General features: G+C 40.1%; 3 protein-coding genes across 3 annotated transcripts; 1 reads left to right on the top strand and 2 right to left on the bottom strand.

The window, feature by feature from the left end:
- Nucleotides 1-339: 339 nt before the first annotated feature.
- Nucleotides 340-2,099, bottom strand: olfm4.1 (olfactomedin 4, tandem duplicate 1). The gene is made up of 5 exons (XM_041972598.1): nt 2,046-2,099; nt 1,770-1,943; nt 1,479-1,691; nt 1,251-1,398; nt 340-1,172 (listed from the first exon to the last, which is right to left on the bottom strand). Exons 1-5 carry the CDS (start codon nt 2,097-2,099, stop codon nt 340-342), a joined length of 1,422 nt encoding a protein of 473 aa, XP_041828532.1.
- A 402-nt stretch (nt 2,100-2,501) lies between these two features.
- Nucleotides 2,502-7,286, bottom strand: LOC121631586 (leucine-rich repeat-containing protein 74A). The gene is made up of 14 exons (XM_041972597.1): nt 7,210-7,286; nt 6,244-6,294; nt 5,885-6,063; nt 5,697-5,804; nt 5,519-5,612; nt 5,281-5,330; nt 5,103-5,184; nt 4,778-4,863; nt 4,497-4,691; nt 4,307-4,402; nt 3,969-4,112; nt 3,659-3,763; nt 3,398-3,483; nt 2,502-3,126 (listed from the first exon to the last, which is right to left on the bottom strand). The coding sequence occupies exons 1-14, from the start codon at nt 7,223-7,225 to the stop codon at nt 2,502-2,504; spliced, it is 1,917 nt and encodes a 638-aa protein (XP_041828531.1). The 5' UTR covers nt 7,226-7,286.
- Nucleotides 7,287-8,688: 1,402 nt separating this feature from the next.
- On the top strand, nt 8,689-13,034 carry angel1 (angel homolog 1 (Drosophila)). Its single transcript, XM_041971487.1, has 10 exons — nt 8,689-8,783; nt 9,297-10,049; nt 10,143-10,378; nt 10,483-10,552; nt 10,638-11,080; nt 11,245-11,386; nt 11,528-11,638; nt 11,725-11,758; nt 11,844-12,019; nt 12,137-13,034. The coding sequence occupies exons 1-10, from the start codon at nt 8,717-8,719 to the stop codon at nt 12,292-12,294; spliced, it is 2,190 nt and encodes a 729-aa protein (XP_041827421.1). The 5' UTR covers nt 8,689-8,716; the 3' UTR covers nt 12,295-13,034.
- The last annotated feature ends 319 nt before the right edge of the window (nt 13,035-13,353 follow it).

Genomic DNA, 13,353 nt, shown 5'->3' with positions numbered 1-13,353 from the left:
GCATGATGTTATCCTCAGTCAAATAAGGAGAAAAAAAACAGGCAAGGTTAGAAATATCATATTTCTCTTCTATTTTATTGCAGTTAGTTCAGTCATAGTGCAGTGTGCAACAATTCTTTATTTACTTTTATTTTTCGGAGGGGGGTAATCTATGTAACCACTTATTCTCAGTCAGTAGACAATTATAATCTGAATAAGAACAAGCATGACATTTTTTTAATGCATGAAATCATTTATTAATTCAGAAGAAGGAAAGAAGATATAACATATGGAAATGAAAAATGCAAAATGATTGATTCGTTCTTGCCATGGTAATTTCATTAAATCACAGAAAAAGATTCATGTCACAAGAAATGTTGGTGGCTGCACAGTTGCTTTAGCTGTGTGGTTAAACCAGAGGTGGTAGTTCACATAGTAGCCGTCATTGTACATGTAGAGCTTCTGGTCAGTGGGATTGTAATCCAGGTTGGAATACTTATCCTGAAACCTCTCAAAGGGAACACTAATGTAGCTCTCCTTTTCGGTTTTAGTATCATACTTGTAAAATATCTCTTCCATTTGGATGTCAACTGTCCTGACTGCATAAAAAACACCACACACCATAAAGCCATTGCTCACACCTGGCTTATAAACGCTGGTCTGCCATTCCTCCTCTATCCCGAAGGAAGCCTCATTTATTTTAGCAATGACCATCCGACCGCTGGATTCCTCTGTTGCGTAGGTCACCCACAAGCCAGTTTCATCAGCAGAAAAGTCAAAGTTCTGACTGGGGGAGTTAGAGTAAGAAAATCTGTTGCTTGCCTTGGCAATCACCCTAGACTCAGATTTCATGGTGGTGAAATTCAGTTTGGCCAACCCAAAAGGACTGTTTATCTGATAATACAGACAGTTTTCATGCATGATAAAATTGTTCCCTGTGCCATACCAGCTGCTGTGTAAGTTGTGATGCTCAAAGTGGTTTCTCAAAATGAGGTTCTTGTAGTCAATGTAGAATCTAATGTCAATTATTGAATAGCTATTGTACCCAGAGTACCAGTACATAGACTTTCTGTCAGGAAGAGGCTTTGAATCTTTACCCCAACCTCCAAATTTGTATTGAGAGCTCAGATGGGCATTTAGCTGGCTCACTAGGGGTTTGCTGACCTTGATTATACCAGTATGTGCACAAGAGCCTGCAAATAGAGGAGATAATTAGTTTCTTTGAGTCCAAAGAAGGCTGTTAATTGATGTAATAGTGAGAATGAACTTACCAATGTTGGGGCTGAAAAACTCCTGGTGGCGTCTCTCGAACTCTTCCAGCTGCACCTGCAACTTTACGTATTCTCGGCGGGTGATGAGAACCCGATTCTTATCATAGGTCTTCTCTAGCCTATCCAGAGTCTCCACCATGACTGTGATCTAAAAGATGACACATGGTTTGCTATCAGATAACCACTGCATCTGTTGATGTGGTGGCATATTTGTAGCTCAAGACACACCTGTACACGCAAGGATTTGAAGACAGTGGTGGAAGCATTAATGGAGAGCTGCAGCTCCTTAATCAAGGCCTCCACTTGTTTAATCTGCACTTTGATGTCATTCAAGTTGGCTTTACTGTAATCATCAGAGTTCTTCTCCGTTGTTTCAATTTTCGCTGTCAACTTTATGATCTTTTCTGTGTACCCTGTCAGCTTGGTTTCATAGTCCTCCAGCTGAAATCAGTCCAGAAATAAAAACATTTAATTTCTTTGCCTAAAACAAATATGTCATTGCAAATGCTTTTTGAGTACCTTGCCCATCTCCAGCTCCAGCCTGCGTGAGATCTCCACAGCTGTCTGCTCTACCACCACCAAATCTCGTGTAGGAAAAGTTGAACTGGGAAGGAAAGCATCACAGGTACACTTGTTCCCACTTCCACCTCCTGTGTCATTCTTTGCACTCTCTGCATTTAACAGGTCTTCACCCTAAGTTTAGGAGTTAAATAAACAGAGATTAACTTACCTTTAATGTGACAAGTTCATAAAAAGTAAAGAAACTTTAATAGATTCATGACATTTTACACCTACCCCTATGGCCACTGAGGAGCTCAGCAGTGCTGAGAAAATCAGAGCGCTGATCATTCTGGTGCAGTCAGGGTGGTACTGAATGTGGTAGCTGGATCAGCTTATATAGTCTATCACAACCTGTCAAAGGATGCAGCACCTGCCCCAATTCGCAGGCACAAGGCCAAGGCATGTCAGAATATACACCTACTATCTGGGTCTTTAACACCCAGAAATTAAATACCCTGTTGTTTGTAAAAAACTATGTATGAGTGGGTAGGTGTGCCAGGAGGGAATGTTCAAGCTTTTTAAGACTTTTGTGCCTTGATAATAATCTTTATTAAAGACTGACTGGGAGAAAACCATCTGAATGCATTAGTTTTTGTGAGGCTAAAAGCAAAATAAATAATATAATTTTGTCTTTATTAAAACATGCATGACAAAGAAACCCAGCAAAGAAATTAAAATCATCATGTTGGGTTACACACAGTTCAAGTTACTTGACAGTTTTGTATTATTCTTTGAGTCATTATTTGGATTTTTCTTTGTTTTTCTTTTCTTAACTTTCTTGGTTTTGACTTTTCCCTCGGGTTGCTTGGCATGAAGTGCAGATCTGGACCTGGTCAGGCTGTTAAGGGTGGGGCTTATTTTGCTGTGGTCCATCTCTGGATCAGAACGAATGCCCTGAGCAGAGACAGGCTTGCCTGGCGCAGAGCGAGGGGAGTCAGCCAGCAGGTTGGGTTGGGAGTAGGAGCGCATTGTGGGAGAGCTGGTGGGACGATAAGGCGAGGTGCCGCCTATCCTGGGCAGGTGGACATGTTCACTGCTCAGATTAGTGACAGAGTAACGACTGCTATTTGACATGACAATGTGGTGCCAAGAGCTGAGAGGGGTGGCAGAAAATGGTTGAGGGCCACTTGACTCTTCTTTGAAAGCTCCAGGGGAAATGACCATGGAGCTGCGAGGTGTGACCGCCTCTACAGCAGTCTGGAATGTTTTGAGAATGCGGTCACTCTTTTGCTTTTCTTTCTTCTGGCGGGACTCAAACTTTCTCAGCTGGCGGCGGTGATCTTTCATCATTTGCTTTCTTGTATCTGCCAGTCCCCTGGACACAAGCATCAGCGAGAAAGTTAAACCTCTTTAACTGCTTTGTGGAGGCAAACACAAACATTCCAGTTTTACAACATCATATTTAAGGCATCATTTCGGATGACACCTGGACTAATTCCCAGCTGACAGCTAAACTGAACTTTGTTTAACCATAAATTCCAACAGCGTTTAAACCAATGACAGCAGAAACATTCCACAATATGCATCACCAAGAAACTAACAGGCTCCGTCTTTAAGGATATTCAAACACCAAGGGAAATGGTCACCTGTAGTCTACAATTCCTGTCCTGTCACGATCAAGTCTCTGGATCAGCTCCTCAATCTGGTATCGGTCCAAAGGAATGCTTGATTGCTAACAGTTTCATTCACACACACATAAACATAAACACACAAAGAATAAATATCAATGTTTCTTTTTTTTTATGGATGATTTCATGCAGAAGTTTCATCAGATTCTATCAAAAAAATACAGTTCAGCAGCTTCCACAAAATACTACACAAGTCTATATATTGATTTGTTTGGAAACCTGAACTGCCTTCCTGAAGTCAGCAACAGGGACATGCATGGTGCCATCTTTGTCAATATTCCGAAAGAAATCCCAGAGGCGCAGCTTGCGGTTGTCCAGATAATCCTTCAGAAACATTGGAAGAAGAGATTTTAATACAACAAAATTACAAAAAAATCAATGTACATAATGAAGACATTTATATATATATATATATATATATATATATATATATATATATATATATATATATATATATATATATATATATATATACATATATATACATATATATATGTTGTTTATGACCTTCTGTTCAGGCCCAACACACCTGGATGACTTTCATTGGATCAACTCGTTTTGGTGGCTTCTTAGCAATAAAGCCTCCCACCCCTCCGTACTGCACATCCAGACCTGGATGCTCCTGACACGTTAACTCCAACAGATTCACAAAGTTCTCAGTTACCAGTACATTCTATTAAGACAAAATACAAGATGACACAAACGGAGCATAAATCATACTAACCATACGGTATGTGTGTACTTCACGTGTCAAAAGGAAAACATACAATCCATGATTAATATGAATACAAAATTGATCTGTGCTGGGTAATATGATTAGATGAGACTGATCAAATACAATGTTGTGATAGTGCTACTGACACTCACACATATGTTGATCTCCTCCAGGGCAGTTTTAGCTGTGTTCTTCACCACATTGACCAGCGCCAGTGCACCCTCTACTGTTAAAGAGTTATAAGCCAGCTACAGAGGTAACAGAATAAAACATAGTGTGACAATGTATCTTGAGTTATAGTCACAATGGACAAAGCTTAGTGCAGCCTTTTTTTTTACCCACCAGCAGTATTCGGAGTGTGTCATTATATTCAAGACCCCTGCACAACATGCTGACTCCCTCATTGGTTAAACGGTTGTTGTTGAGGTTGAGATGCACCAGAGTGTTGTTGAACTTTAAGGCCTCTCCCATAGCCAAAGCTCCCTCATTCCCAAAACCGTTATATGATAAGTCAAGGTGTTTTAACATCATATTCACCTAAACATGAACATTATGATGGAGTGATGCTTACACACTAAGCCAGTAATCACCATCAATTTTGTTATACATGCATACAGACATACCTTCAGTCCAGCAGAAAAAGCCACAGATCCTTTCATTCTCAAATGATTCCAGCTGAGATCCAGCACCTCTAGGCCTTCATTGTTTGCTGTAGAAATAGGGTGAAAGAAAGAAAGAAAGAAAGAAAGAAAGAAAGAAAGAAAGAAAGAAAGAAAGAAAGAAAGAAAGAAAGAAAGAAAGAAAGAAAGAAAGAAAGAAAGAAATGATCACATGGCCACTGCTGCAACTATATTCCATTGTATGTTCATATGTTGCGTTGTATGTTCATGAAGAAAAATAATTGGACAAATCTGCATTAATTTGAGGAACCAGTGAAACATACGATACCCAGCAGCTGGCCCAAATACTCTCCTCCTTTTCCACAAAACTCATTATGGCTGAGGTCCAGTTCTTTTACCCTGGAGTTGGTCTATCAAAAACATTTTGATAATTGTCAAAAGCAAATGGACCACCACTGAGAAAAAAGTAACAAAAATGTAATCTGATGAGTTAATTTTAAACTTACTGACAAGGCATCTGCAAAATGTTTAGCATCGTCATCGATAAACTTATTTCCTGCATGTTAAAAAAAATGATATATTTAAATATACTAAACAAATATTTAAATACATGATAGTCCTATTCATTATAATTGTTAATGTTGATTAAGTTTTTTTTTTCTTTTTGCCTTCACAAAACAGAAAGCCAAAGGAAAAGTAAGCTCATTGATATCAATGCATTGCCCTGCAGTAAATGTGTGTTACCTGAAAGTTTAATAGATTTTAAAGAAATGTTGCCCAGCAACATATTAGCCACATACTCAGCTCCTGCAGATTTTAGGTGGTTGTTGGACAAATCCTGAAAGAAAGAAATACATGTGCTTTTTCATATACGCTGTAGAACACCTATGCCATCTTGTGGTCAGGTTTCTCTCTTACATACAAGGTGCTGAATGGTGAGATTGGCCCTCAGCATCTCCACAATGTATTTGGCTCCTTCAGCTTGAATGTAATTGTCTGCTAGTTCCAAAGTGTTAATGTGCATATCAGCCTAAATAAATAAATAAATTAACATCAGACCTATCTAATAAAAGAGTCTCATTTAGTAACAAACTTGCACTTTCAACTCACCACTAAAGCAATAGCAAGAGCCTTGCACCCTATAGGTCCAAGCCCGTAGTGGGTGAGTGTCATAGTTGGAGATTCAAGGTTTCGAATGAAGTAAGAGGCTGGAACTACACCCAGCAGTTTGCAGGCCTGCATGTACAACTCAGCTACAGACATCTCCTGGTTCTTCTTCTTTTTGTTATCTGCAGATGTAAGCCACAAAAAAAGAAAAAAAGAAAAAAAAAAACATTCCTCTGAGATGACCTTGCAGCCATAAATTTGCAGCAACACCATGTCAAGAAAAAACACTTTCAGCTATGTCTAGACCAGTTTACCCAGCAACATCAAATAATAATAAAAAAAAACTGATATAACGTCCTTACCGTCTGACTGCAAGTCTTTGTCAAACTCATCTTCCGAGTCTTGAGACTGAACTGGGAATGAAAAATCATCATCTGTCAAGCTCAGCATCTCAAAGGAGAATGTTGACATTTCAGCCTGCTTTCAAAGCTTATGTCCGATTCCTTGCAACAATTTGCTTAACACAAATGAAACAGAAAATCTTTGGAGCATTTGTTTAGCCGTTTCATTGAATGTGGTATGTCAAGGCCAGTGCAGTGAAATGAAATAGGCCTTTGCCGCAGGTAATTTTACCCCTCAGGTAATGTGTCACGTATAGAGGTATTAACAATTAATGCGTGATGACCATCCTGTGCTTTTAGCAACTCAAAACATAGTGTGTTCAGCACAGTATGGCACAGGAATCTGTGTTAGATTATTTTATTTAGGATAAAAAATTATTTTATTGTATGATGTGTGTATGTATTCTCTCTATAAGAGTGTCTTTGTTTTAAAAAATATATTTACCAGGCCATGACAAATTAAAAAACACAAAACCGGTGACATTTTACTTTTGGCCTTATGCATCAACTACTTCAGACTGTGCAACAGGCACTTTGAAGGGCGTCTGATCTTGAGGAGCTGTTCCTTTCAAAGAGCCATTCAAAAGACTGGCTCACTCTTTTTTTTTTCTTTTTTTTTTAGAATTCAGTCAGGGGTAACAAATTTTTATTTTTATCAAGGAAATGATTTGGATCAGAGAAATTCAAATTTATACATCCCACCAATGTAAACTCTGTTGGTCATAATTTTATTTGGCATTTGTTTTCATTGTAATCCATAAGGTGACTCTATATCCCCATGCTGTGACAGCGAGAACACTATTTTGGATTTTCCCTCACCAAAAGTAGCACAACAAAAACTAAGCAGGATAAAATTAACTTTGACATAAAACAACTTTACTCCAAAAATGTTCCACACAAGGATTTTTTAGTAAAGAAAAAACTCACAATACTTTCTGCCCATAGATGCATCACGTGTTGGACATCAGACTCCTATGATGGCACACATGTACGGAAGCCGAGAGCTTGTTTTTCTTAAGAGTTTTTTTGGTGACAGTACAGAGTTGTTATGCACTTGGATGCCTCAGTACAGCAATGGATGATGACATCAAATCGAGCAACATCCATCACTGATGAATACGTTCAGTTTTACTTCTACCACGTCTGACAAGGCTGACATGCGACTGTTAAGTTTTACCAATCACTCATTCACATAATTACACATACATGACTGTAGCCCCTCCCATCAGCTGTTATAGGGTCTGTTTTAATCATTGAAATCAGGTGTCACACACTTCCTTTTGAGCCCACCTTAATCATTCCGTTATCTTGAGAAAACAAATTTGGTTTTCTTGAGAAATTAAATAAATTATCCCCTTGTCATGTAAAAATGGTCCTCGCATCTCTGGACTGGCCCTGCCCCCCTGGGTGTTGGGCTGGACCTTCCCTGGGATGGTGGGTAGTCCTCAGGCTTGCGGGGTCCTGGGTTCTGTCTCTGGCTCATGCACGGGGGGGGGGACAGGGCCTGGTGGGGCTGGTGGACTAGCTGCGGCCTTCCTCTACTTTCTTCTGTCCAGACGGCTGCTGGTTGCCTGGGGCTTGGGGCCTTCTCGGTCTGCCTCTGATCCTTTTAGACAGCGCGGTTGCATTTGCATGACCAAACAACACAGCTCACACACCTACATACACACACCCACACCTCTGCACACAAACACATACACACTTGCAGACACACAACCACACACATATAGTTGCTGTTGTGTTCATTGCTGTTCATGGTTTTTACAATTTTTCTTCTCACGGGTGCCCCTATAGATTGTCTGTTGTGTTCTCTTAGAAGACTTTAGGATGTTTTTCTGTTTCTGTTTCTTTACAGGTGTAGTAGCTGTTTAGTTCCTCTGTTTAACTTTGACTGCAGCTGTTGTGGTTTGTTTTCTACCTTTTGTTTTGTCCTCCCTTTTTATATCTTTACTCTTCCTTTTTCTCCTCTATCCACCTTTTTCCTTCTGCTGTTTCTCTGGTCCAGTCTAGTGATTAAAAGCAAAAACATATTTTAAAATAAAAACAAAGACTAACAAGATTCAAAGGGAGCCCCATATCCACAAGGGTCCTCTTGGCAGAGTAAATTTGTTCAGCCCAATCTGGCAGCCTGACCATCATTTTGCTGCCATGATGCTGGTCGAGACAGGTTTAAAAAAAAAAAAAAAAAAAAAACTTGTTATTTCGGGATAATGACTTACAAAATAATAATAACCAAAAATGACCGCTCTCTGCTTCAGGACACTTGTTGAAGCCAGTGTGGAAAATTTATATCTAAAAAGAATGACTCACAAATGAACGGCTCACAGCTGCGACTCGGTTCCCATCGTTCATTTAAAAGAGTCGTTCAAAAGAGTCAATTCGTTCATACACGTCACATCTCTAGTGCGCATGCGCTGATTTTAGGACAGAAATCATGATTGGCAGTTTACTGTTTTACGCACTCTATCCTCTATCACAGTACTTCACCAGTCGACCCTCAGGTAAAGCTTAATAGCACATGTGCAAACCTCTGTTTCTAAATGTTACAGACATTCTTCCTTAACCCTTGACCAGCTGCTATATGCTAACACCAAATTAAGTTTGGTGCTGGCGGTGCAGTTTTCTCGGCACGTGCTGGCACCGCCGACGTTTGGCTAGCCATTCAGTATATTTTTCCCTAGAAAGCTCAATGTGTCTCGAGTCTGGTTTCCAGACATTAATTAAATAGCAGTTCGGTCATTTGTGAAAACAAATAGTGTTTAATGCCTTTTTAAAATTCTAACTAACTCGTGTTAGCTTGCACATGTACGCAGTAGACGACGCCCCCTTTTGCGTCAGGACACTGTCGCGTGTGTTTTGCTGTGGCGTTTATGTAGTTTATAGTTTATATTGAGGTTTCATGTTTGAACGGCTTGCTTCGTAACTGTTTAGAATACATATGTGTGTGTTTTAAGTTCAGGATTTTAATGACGGTGTGCCACAATATTGTTTGCTGACATTTATTTCTCTTACAGGGGGCACAAAAAAGGGTCTCTCTCCTGCAGTGGTCAATGGCACGGCAGTTTGGAATGGTGATGCTGTCACAGTCAGATTCGCAAAGTCTCAAACACCCCTGCTGGATCAGTGGGAAGAAACAAAGGGTGAGACAAAAGAAAGGGTAAAAGTACAAGACAGGGAACAAGACAGCAACACAAAGCCTAACACGAACAAGGAGCCACTGACAGCTGATCTGCTTGAAGCTAAAAAGAATAATCCAGCTTTAAAGATGAGTTTGGTGCATTCTGCATTACAGGAAGCAGTAGAAGCTCTCAAACATGTGAATGGTGAAGTATCTCCACTTGAGAAGAACATGCAGGAAACTACCTGTGCCGTTCAGGAACAAATACAGATACAAACGTTGGATGTGTCAGTAACTCCACCTAAGGACAGCATGAATAATAGGTCAGCAGAGGAACAACTCAAAACCCCAAACATGAAAGAGTCACAGACTCCAGCTAAAACTACATCTCAAGTAAGTGAGTGCTGGGATGAATATGTAATTACCGTTGCAAATGCAACTTCTGATGGATTGGGCAGCTCTGAGACTGTATTTGCCTCACTCCTCGCCAACACTGAAAACCATCTTAAACTTGATAAGCAACACAACAGACAAACTGGATGGCACTTCCCTGTGGGGCCCGGTTTATCACAAGAAGTACAGTGCCCTCTGTGGCACTTTCCTGCTGCAAGTTATTACCCTCAAATGCAGTCCACAATGCCCTTTGAAGGTAAGAAGTTTGGGGTTTTATTTTTTGTCTTGGTTTAAATATTTTAGCAATATTAATATTTAACTCTGTTTGTATTTTATGTCCTTCACTTAGTTATGTGGAGAGTGTGGGATGAGTTGGAGGAAGGTGCTGCTGAAGCTGAGCCTTCCTTGATACCCTTTCCATTTAAAAAGGCCTCAATAGTTTTCACCGTCATGTCCTACAACATCCTTGCTCAGGACCTATTGGAGTTAAACCACCAGCTGTACATACACTGCCCCCCGGAGGTGCTGGACTGGAGCCACCGCTGCAGTCTGCTTCTTGAAGAAATAAATAAGTGGGCACCAGATGTAAGTCAAATGCACCTTTTATTCATTTATTAAAAATTGGCCTTATTATAGCCAATCTTACATGATCACTAATAACTTGTGTGTGTGTCTCCTCTTGGGTGTAGATATTATGTCTTCAAGAGGTTCAGGAGAATCACTACAAGAATAAACTGCATCCTGTTCTTTCTCAGATGGGTAGGTCACCTGAAACAAAACAGTGAAATAGTATTAGTGGGTGATATTTTCACATCACTCATATTATGCTCATCTTCTTGTCCAGGCTACACCTGTGTGTACAAGAGGCGCACAGGTACCAAGACAGATGGCTGTGCTATTTGCTATCGCAGCAGCTGCTTCTCTGAAGTCACAGTCACTAAGTTGGAGTTCTTCAGACCTGAAACAAAACTGCTAGACCGGCACAATGTGGGCATTGTTCTGCTGCTTAGGCCAGTGGTCACCCAAGGAGCAGAAGGGAAGGACAAGGGCCCACTCCTGTGTGTGGCCAACACACACCTACTCTTCAACCCCAGGAGGGGTGATGTTAAGCTAGCTCAGTTAGCAATAATGTTGGCAGAAATTGACACTGTGGTCAAGTCCTACAAGGCCAAAGGTGAACATTGTAATGTTATATTGTGTGGAGACTTTAACTCTCTTCCACATACGCCTCTGTACCAGCTGATTACCACCAGCAAGCTCTATTTTCAGGGACTGCCAGCATGGATGGTGAGAAAATACAAGGCTTAGTATCTACTACAATGTATGTTTAGGAAATATTAATCTGTTCCCACATGATTTAATGAGAATGAATGTTTTATACATATATTAAGCCCATTATTTATTGTTTTCAGCAGCTCTTGAACACACTTGTATCCATTTATGTCCAACAGATATCCGGTCAAGAAGACCTGTCATACAAGCCCACTTGTTACAGGCTGTTTGCTCCTTTGTGGTCCAGATCTCTGGGAATCACTGATACCTGCCGGTACACCACTGTCAGCAATGTGTTTGAGAGACGGAATAAGAAATCAGGTCAGGTTTAAAGTATTTTTTTATGGTTTTTCGGGTGTATTCATTCATTTTTTTGAGTTTGTTATCTTGATCCAAGTAGCGGATTCAAATCTATAGAGATGTCTTTCCTTGCACTCTATTTGGTCTGTTGCTTTTCTGTAGGGAAATGCAAGTACAGCCATGACTTCATGCTGCAGCTGCGCTATTGTCCAGCAGCGTGTGTCCGTCCTCAGGACCTGGAGCTGATTCCAGGAGTGACTGATAACACGCCAGGTAGTACAGAAAGCACAACATCACTGTTTTTACAACCTTACTAATATTTTGAAATGGTTAATTCTAGGTTGTCTCCTTGTGTGTAGATCTTTCAAGCGAAGATGAGCACTTTGATAAAAGGTCAGCTTACCTGCATCTAGTTATGTGGTGCAGTAATATAGGAATTATTTAATTTGAATTAGTCCTAAATGTTGTGCTTTCACAGGTTCAGTCAAAGTTTCAGACATACTATCAGACATCATTTAGACCTGGAGTCGGTCTATAAACATGTTCTACCTGGCTCTGGCGCTCCAGAGATTACTACCCTGCACTCTGAAGGGGGAGCTACTGTCGACTACATCTTCTATTCCCCAAAACGCACCGTTGCCTCTAAAGAAAAAGGTATGAGGACAGATCCTGAAGCGACAGATTTCCTAAATGTCGAATCTTTGAAAAGTTATTTGTAACTTTAAATAGGTAACTGTTGTGTGTTTATTTTGTGTTTGATCTTTTCTGCAGCTGATGGGGAGTTTGCAAGTGAAGGTCTGGAGCTTATTGGCTCTCTCTCTCTCCTGTCTGAGGATGTTTTATGGTCAATGAATGGACTTCCCAATCACATATTTCCCTCTGACCATCTCAGTCTGATTGCCCGTTTCCAACTGGACTTTATTCATTAATGTGAAGAGGAAGATGATGGTAAACATGCCCCCCTCTGGGTCCTAAATGCCTGTGTTTATACAACTTTTTATAGGAAAGTAGAAGTTGGATTTCTTAGTGTTTGGTTAGACAATAAGCATGCTGTGCCAGATAATTAAAAAGTCATTGTCTTTAAACTTTCGTAGAAGGCACAGGGTTAGGTCTTCATAGTTATTGCACAATAGACTCTGAACATATTTATATCACATAACAAGTTTTTGTACATTTATAGAATGATGAAACAAAGTGCAGATAAGTATAACTGTACAGAAGCCTTAGACATGTCCTGGTATACATTTATACTGGAACTTACACAAGTGTTCAGAAAGCAAAATACCTCTTTTGTTGAAAGAAAGATTGTATTTCTTCATAATTTCAGGTTTTTTACAGGTTTGGATTGATCCATCTGTGCACACATCACAGCAGAAAAGAGTTGCATCGTCTTTTAATTTTTTATTTTTCCCATACAAGCAATCTCCATGTGAGGGGATGTTTAAGAGAACTTACCTATTATTATGTTCAGCTAAGTAACAATTCAGAGATTTCTCATAGTTGTTGTAGTTACATTGAATGGAAAAAAATTATTGATGTGAGCAGCAAAACAAGTATTTTAAGTGTGTATTTTCAAAAAGAAACAAGTCTCAGATTGCCTTATGATTTACAAACTATACAAGAACAAAGGACAAAGCAACTGCAGCAGTAGGGAGTGAGAAATGAATGCTGCACAGTTATGGCTGCTGTACTGTACAGTCAGCTTTGTGTCTCCAGTGTTTTTCCTCAGCTCCTTCCACAGATCCTCACTCAACTTATCTACATCTTGTTTCAAGTGTTTCTACTCTTATCTGCTGCCTGCTGCGAGGGTTGCTGGGCACCTTCTGCCAGATCTTGACATTGTGCAGGGTGTTCCAGTAGCGCCGTCAGTTTCCTAAAGCAAGCCAATCTGTGTTCAGTACTCTAGGGGCTTGAAGATGAGGTCTTCAGCTCAACCCCCCCTCCCTGGTGGAAGTTTGCAATAAATAACGTTTATGGCAGTTGAGTGA

This window comes from Melanotaenia boesemani, chromosome 20 (assembly GCF_017639745.1).
Source record: "Melanotaenia boesemani isolate fMelBoe1 chromosome 20, fMelBoe1.pri, whole genome shotgun sequence".
Classification (NCBI taxonomy): Eukaryota; Metazoa; Chordata; class Actinopteri; order Atheriniformes; family Melanotaeniidae; genus Melanotaenia; species Melanotaenia boesemani.
Note: the sequence above shows the minus strand (reverse complement) of the source record. Positions and strands in the feature narration are given on the sequence as shown.

Bases quoted from the DNA above. Each gene is read 5' to 3' on its own strand.
- olfm4.1 (XM_041972598.1), bottom strand. From the start codon at position 2,099: ATGATCAGCGCTCTGATTTTCTCAGCACTGCTGAGCTCCTCAGTGGCC. The intron at 1,944-2,045 runs GTAGGTGTAAAA...TCCTAAACTTAG, and splicing joins GCTCCTCAGTGGCCATAGGG to GGTGAAGACCTGTTAAATGC. The intron at 1,692-1,769 runs GTACTCAAAAAG...GACTGATTTCAG, and splicing joins TGGAGCTGGAGATGGGCAAG to CTGGAGGACTATGAAACCAA.
- LOC121631586 (XM_041972597.1), bottom strand. The intron at 4,403-4,496 runs GTGGGTAAAAAA...TTACCTCTGTAG, and splicing joins ACACACTCCGAATACTGCTG to CTGGCTTATAACTCTTTAAC. The intron at 3,127-3,397 runs GTGACCATTTCC...GCTTGTGTCCAG, and splicing joins ACAGGAATTGTAGACTACAG to GGGACTGGCAGATACAAGAA.
- angel1 (XM_041971487.1), top strand. From the start codon at position 8,717: ATGATTGGCAGTTTACTGTTTTACGCACTCTATCCTCTATCACAGTAC. The intron at 10,379-10,482 runs GTAAGTCAAATG...TCTTGGGTGTAG, and splicing joins TAAATAAGTGGGCACCAGAT to ATATTATGTCTTCAAGAGGT. The intron at 11,081-11,244 runs GTGAGAAAATAC...TATGTCCAACAG, and splicing joins AGGGACTGCCAGCATGGATG to ATATCCGGTCAAGAAGACCT.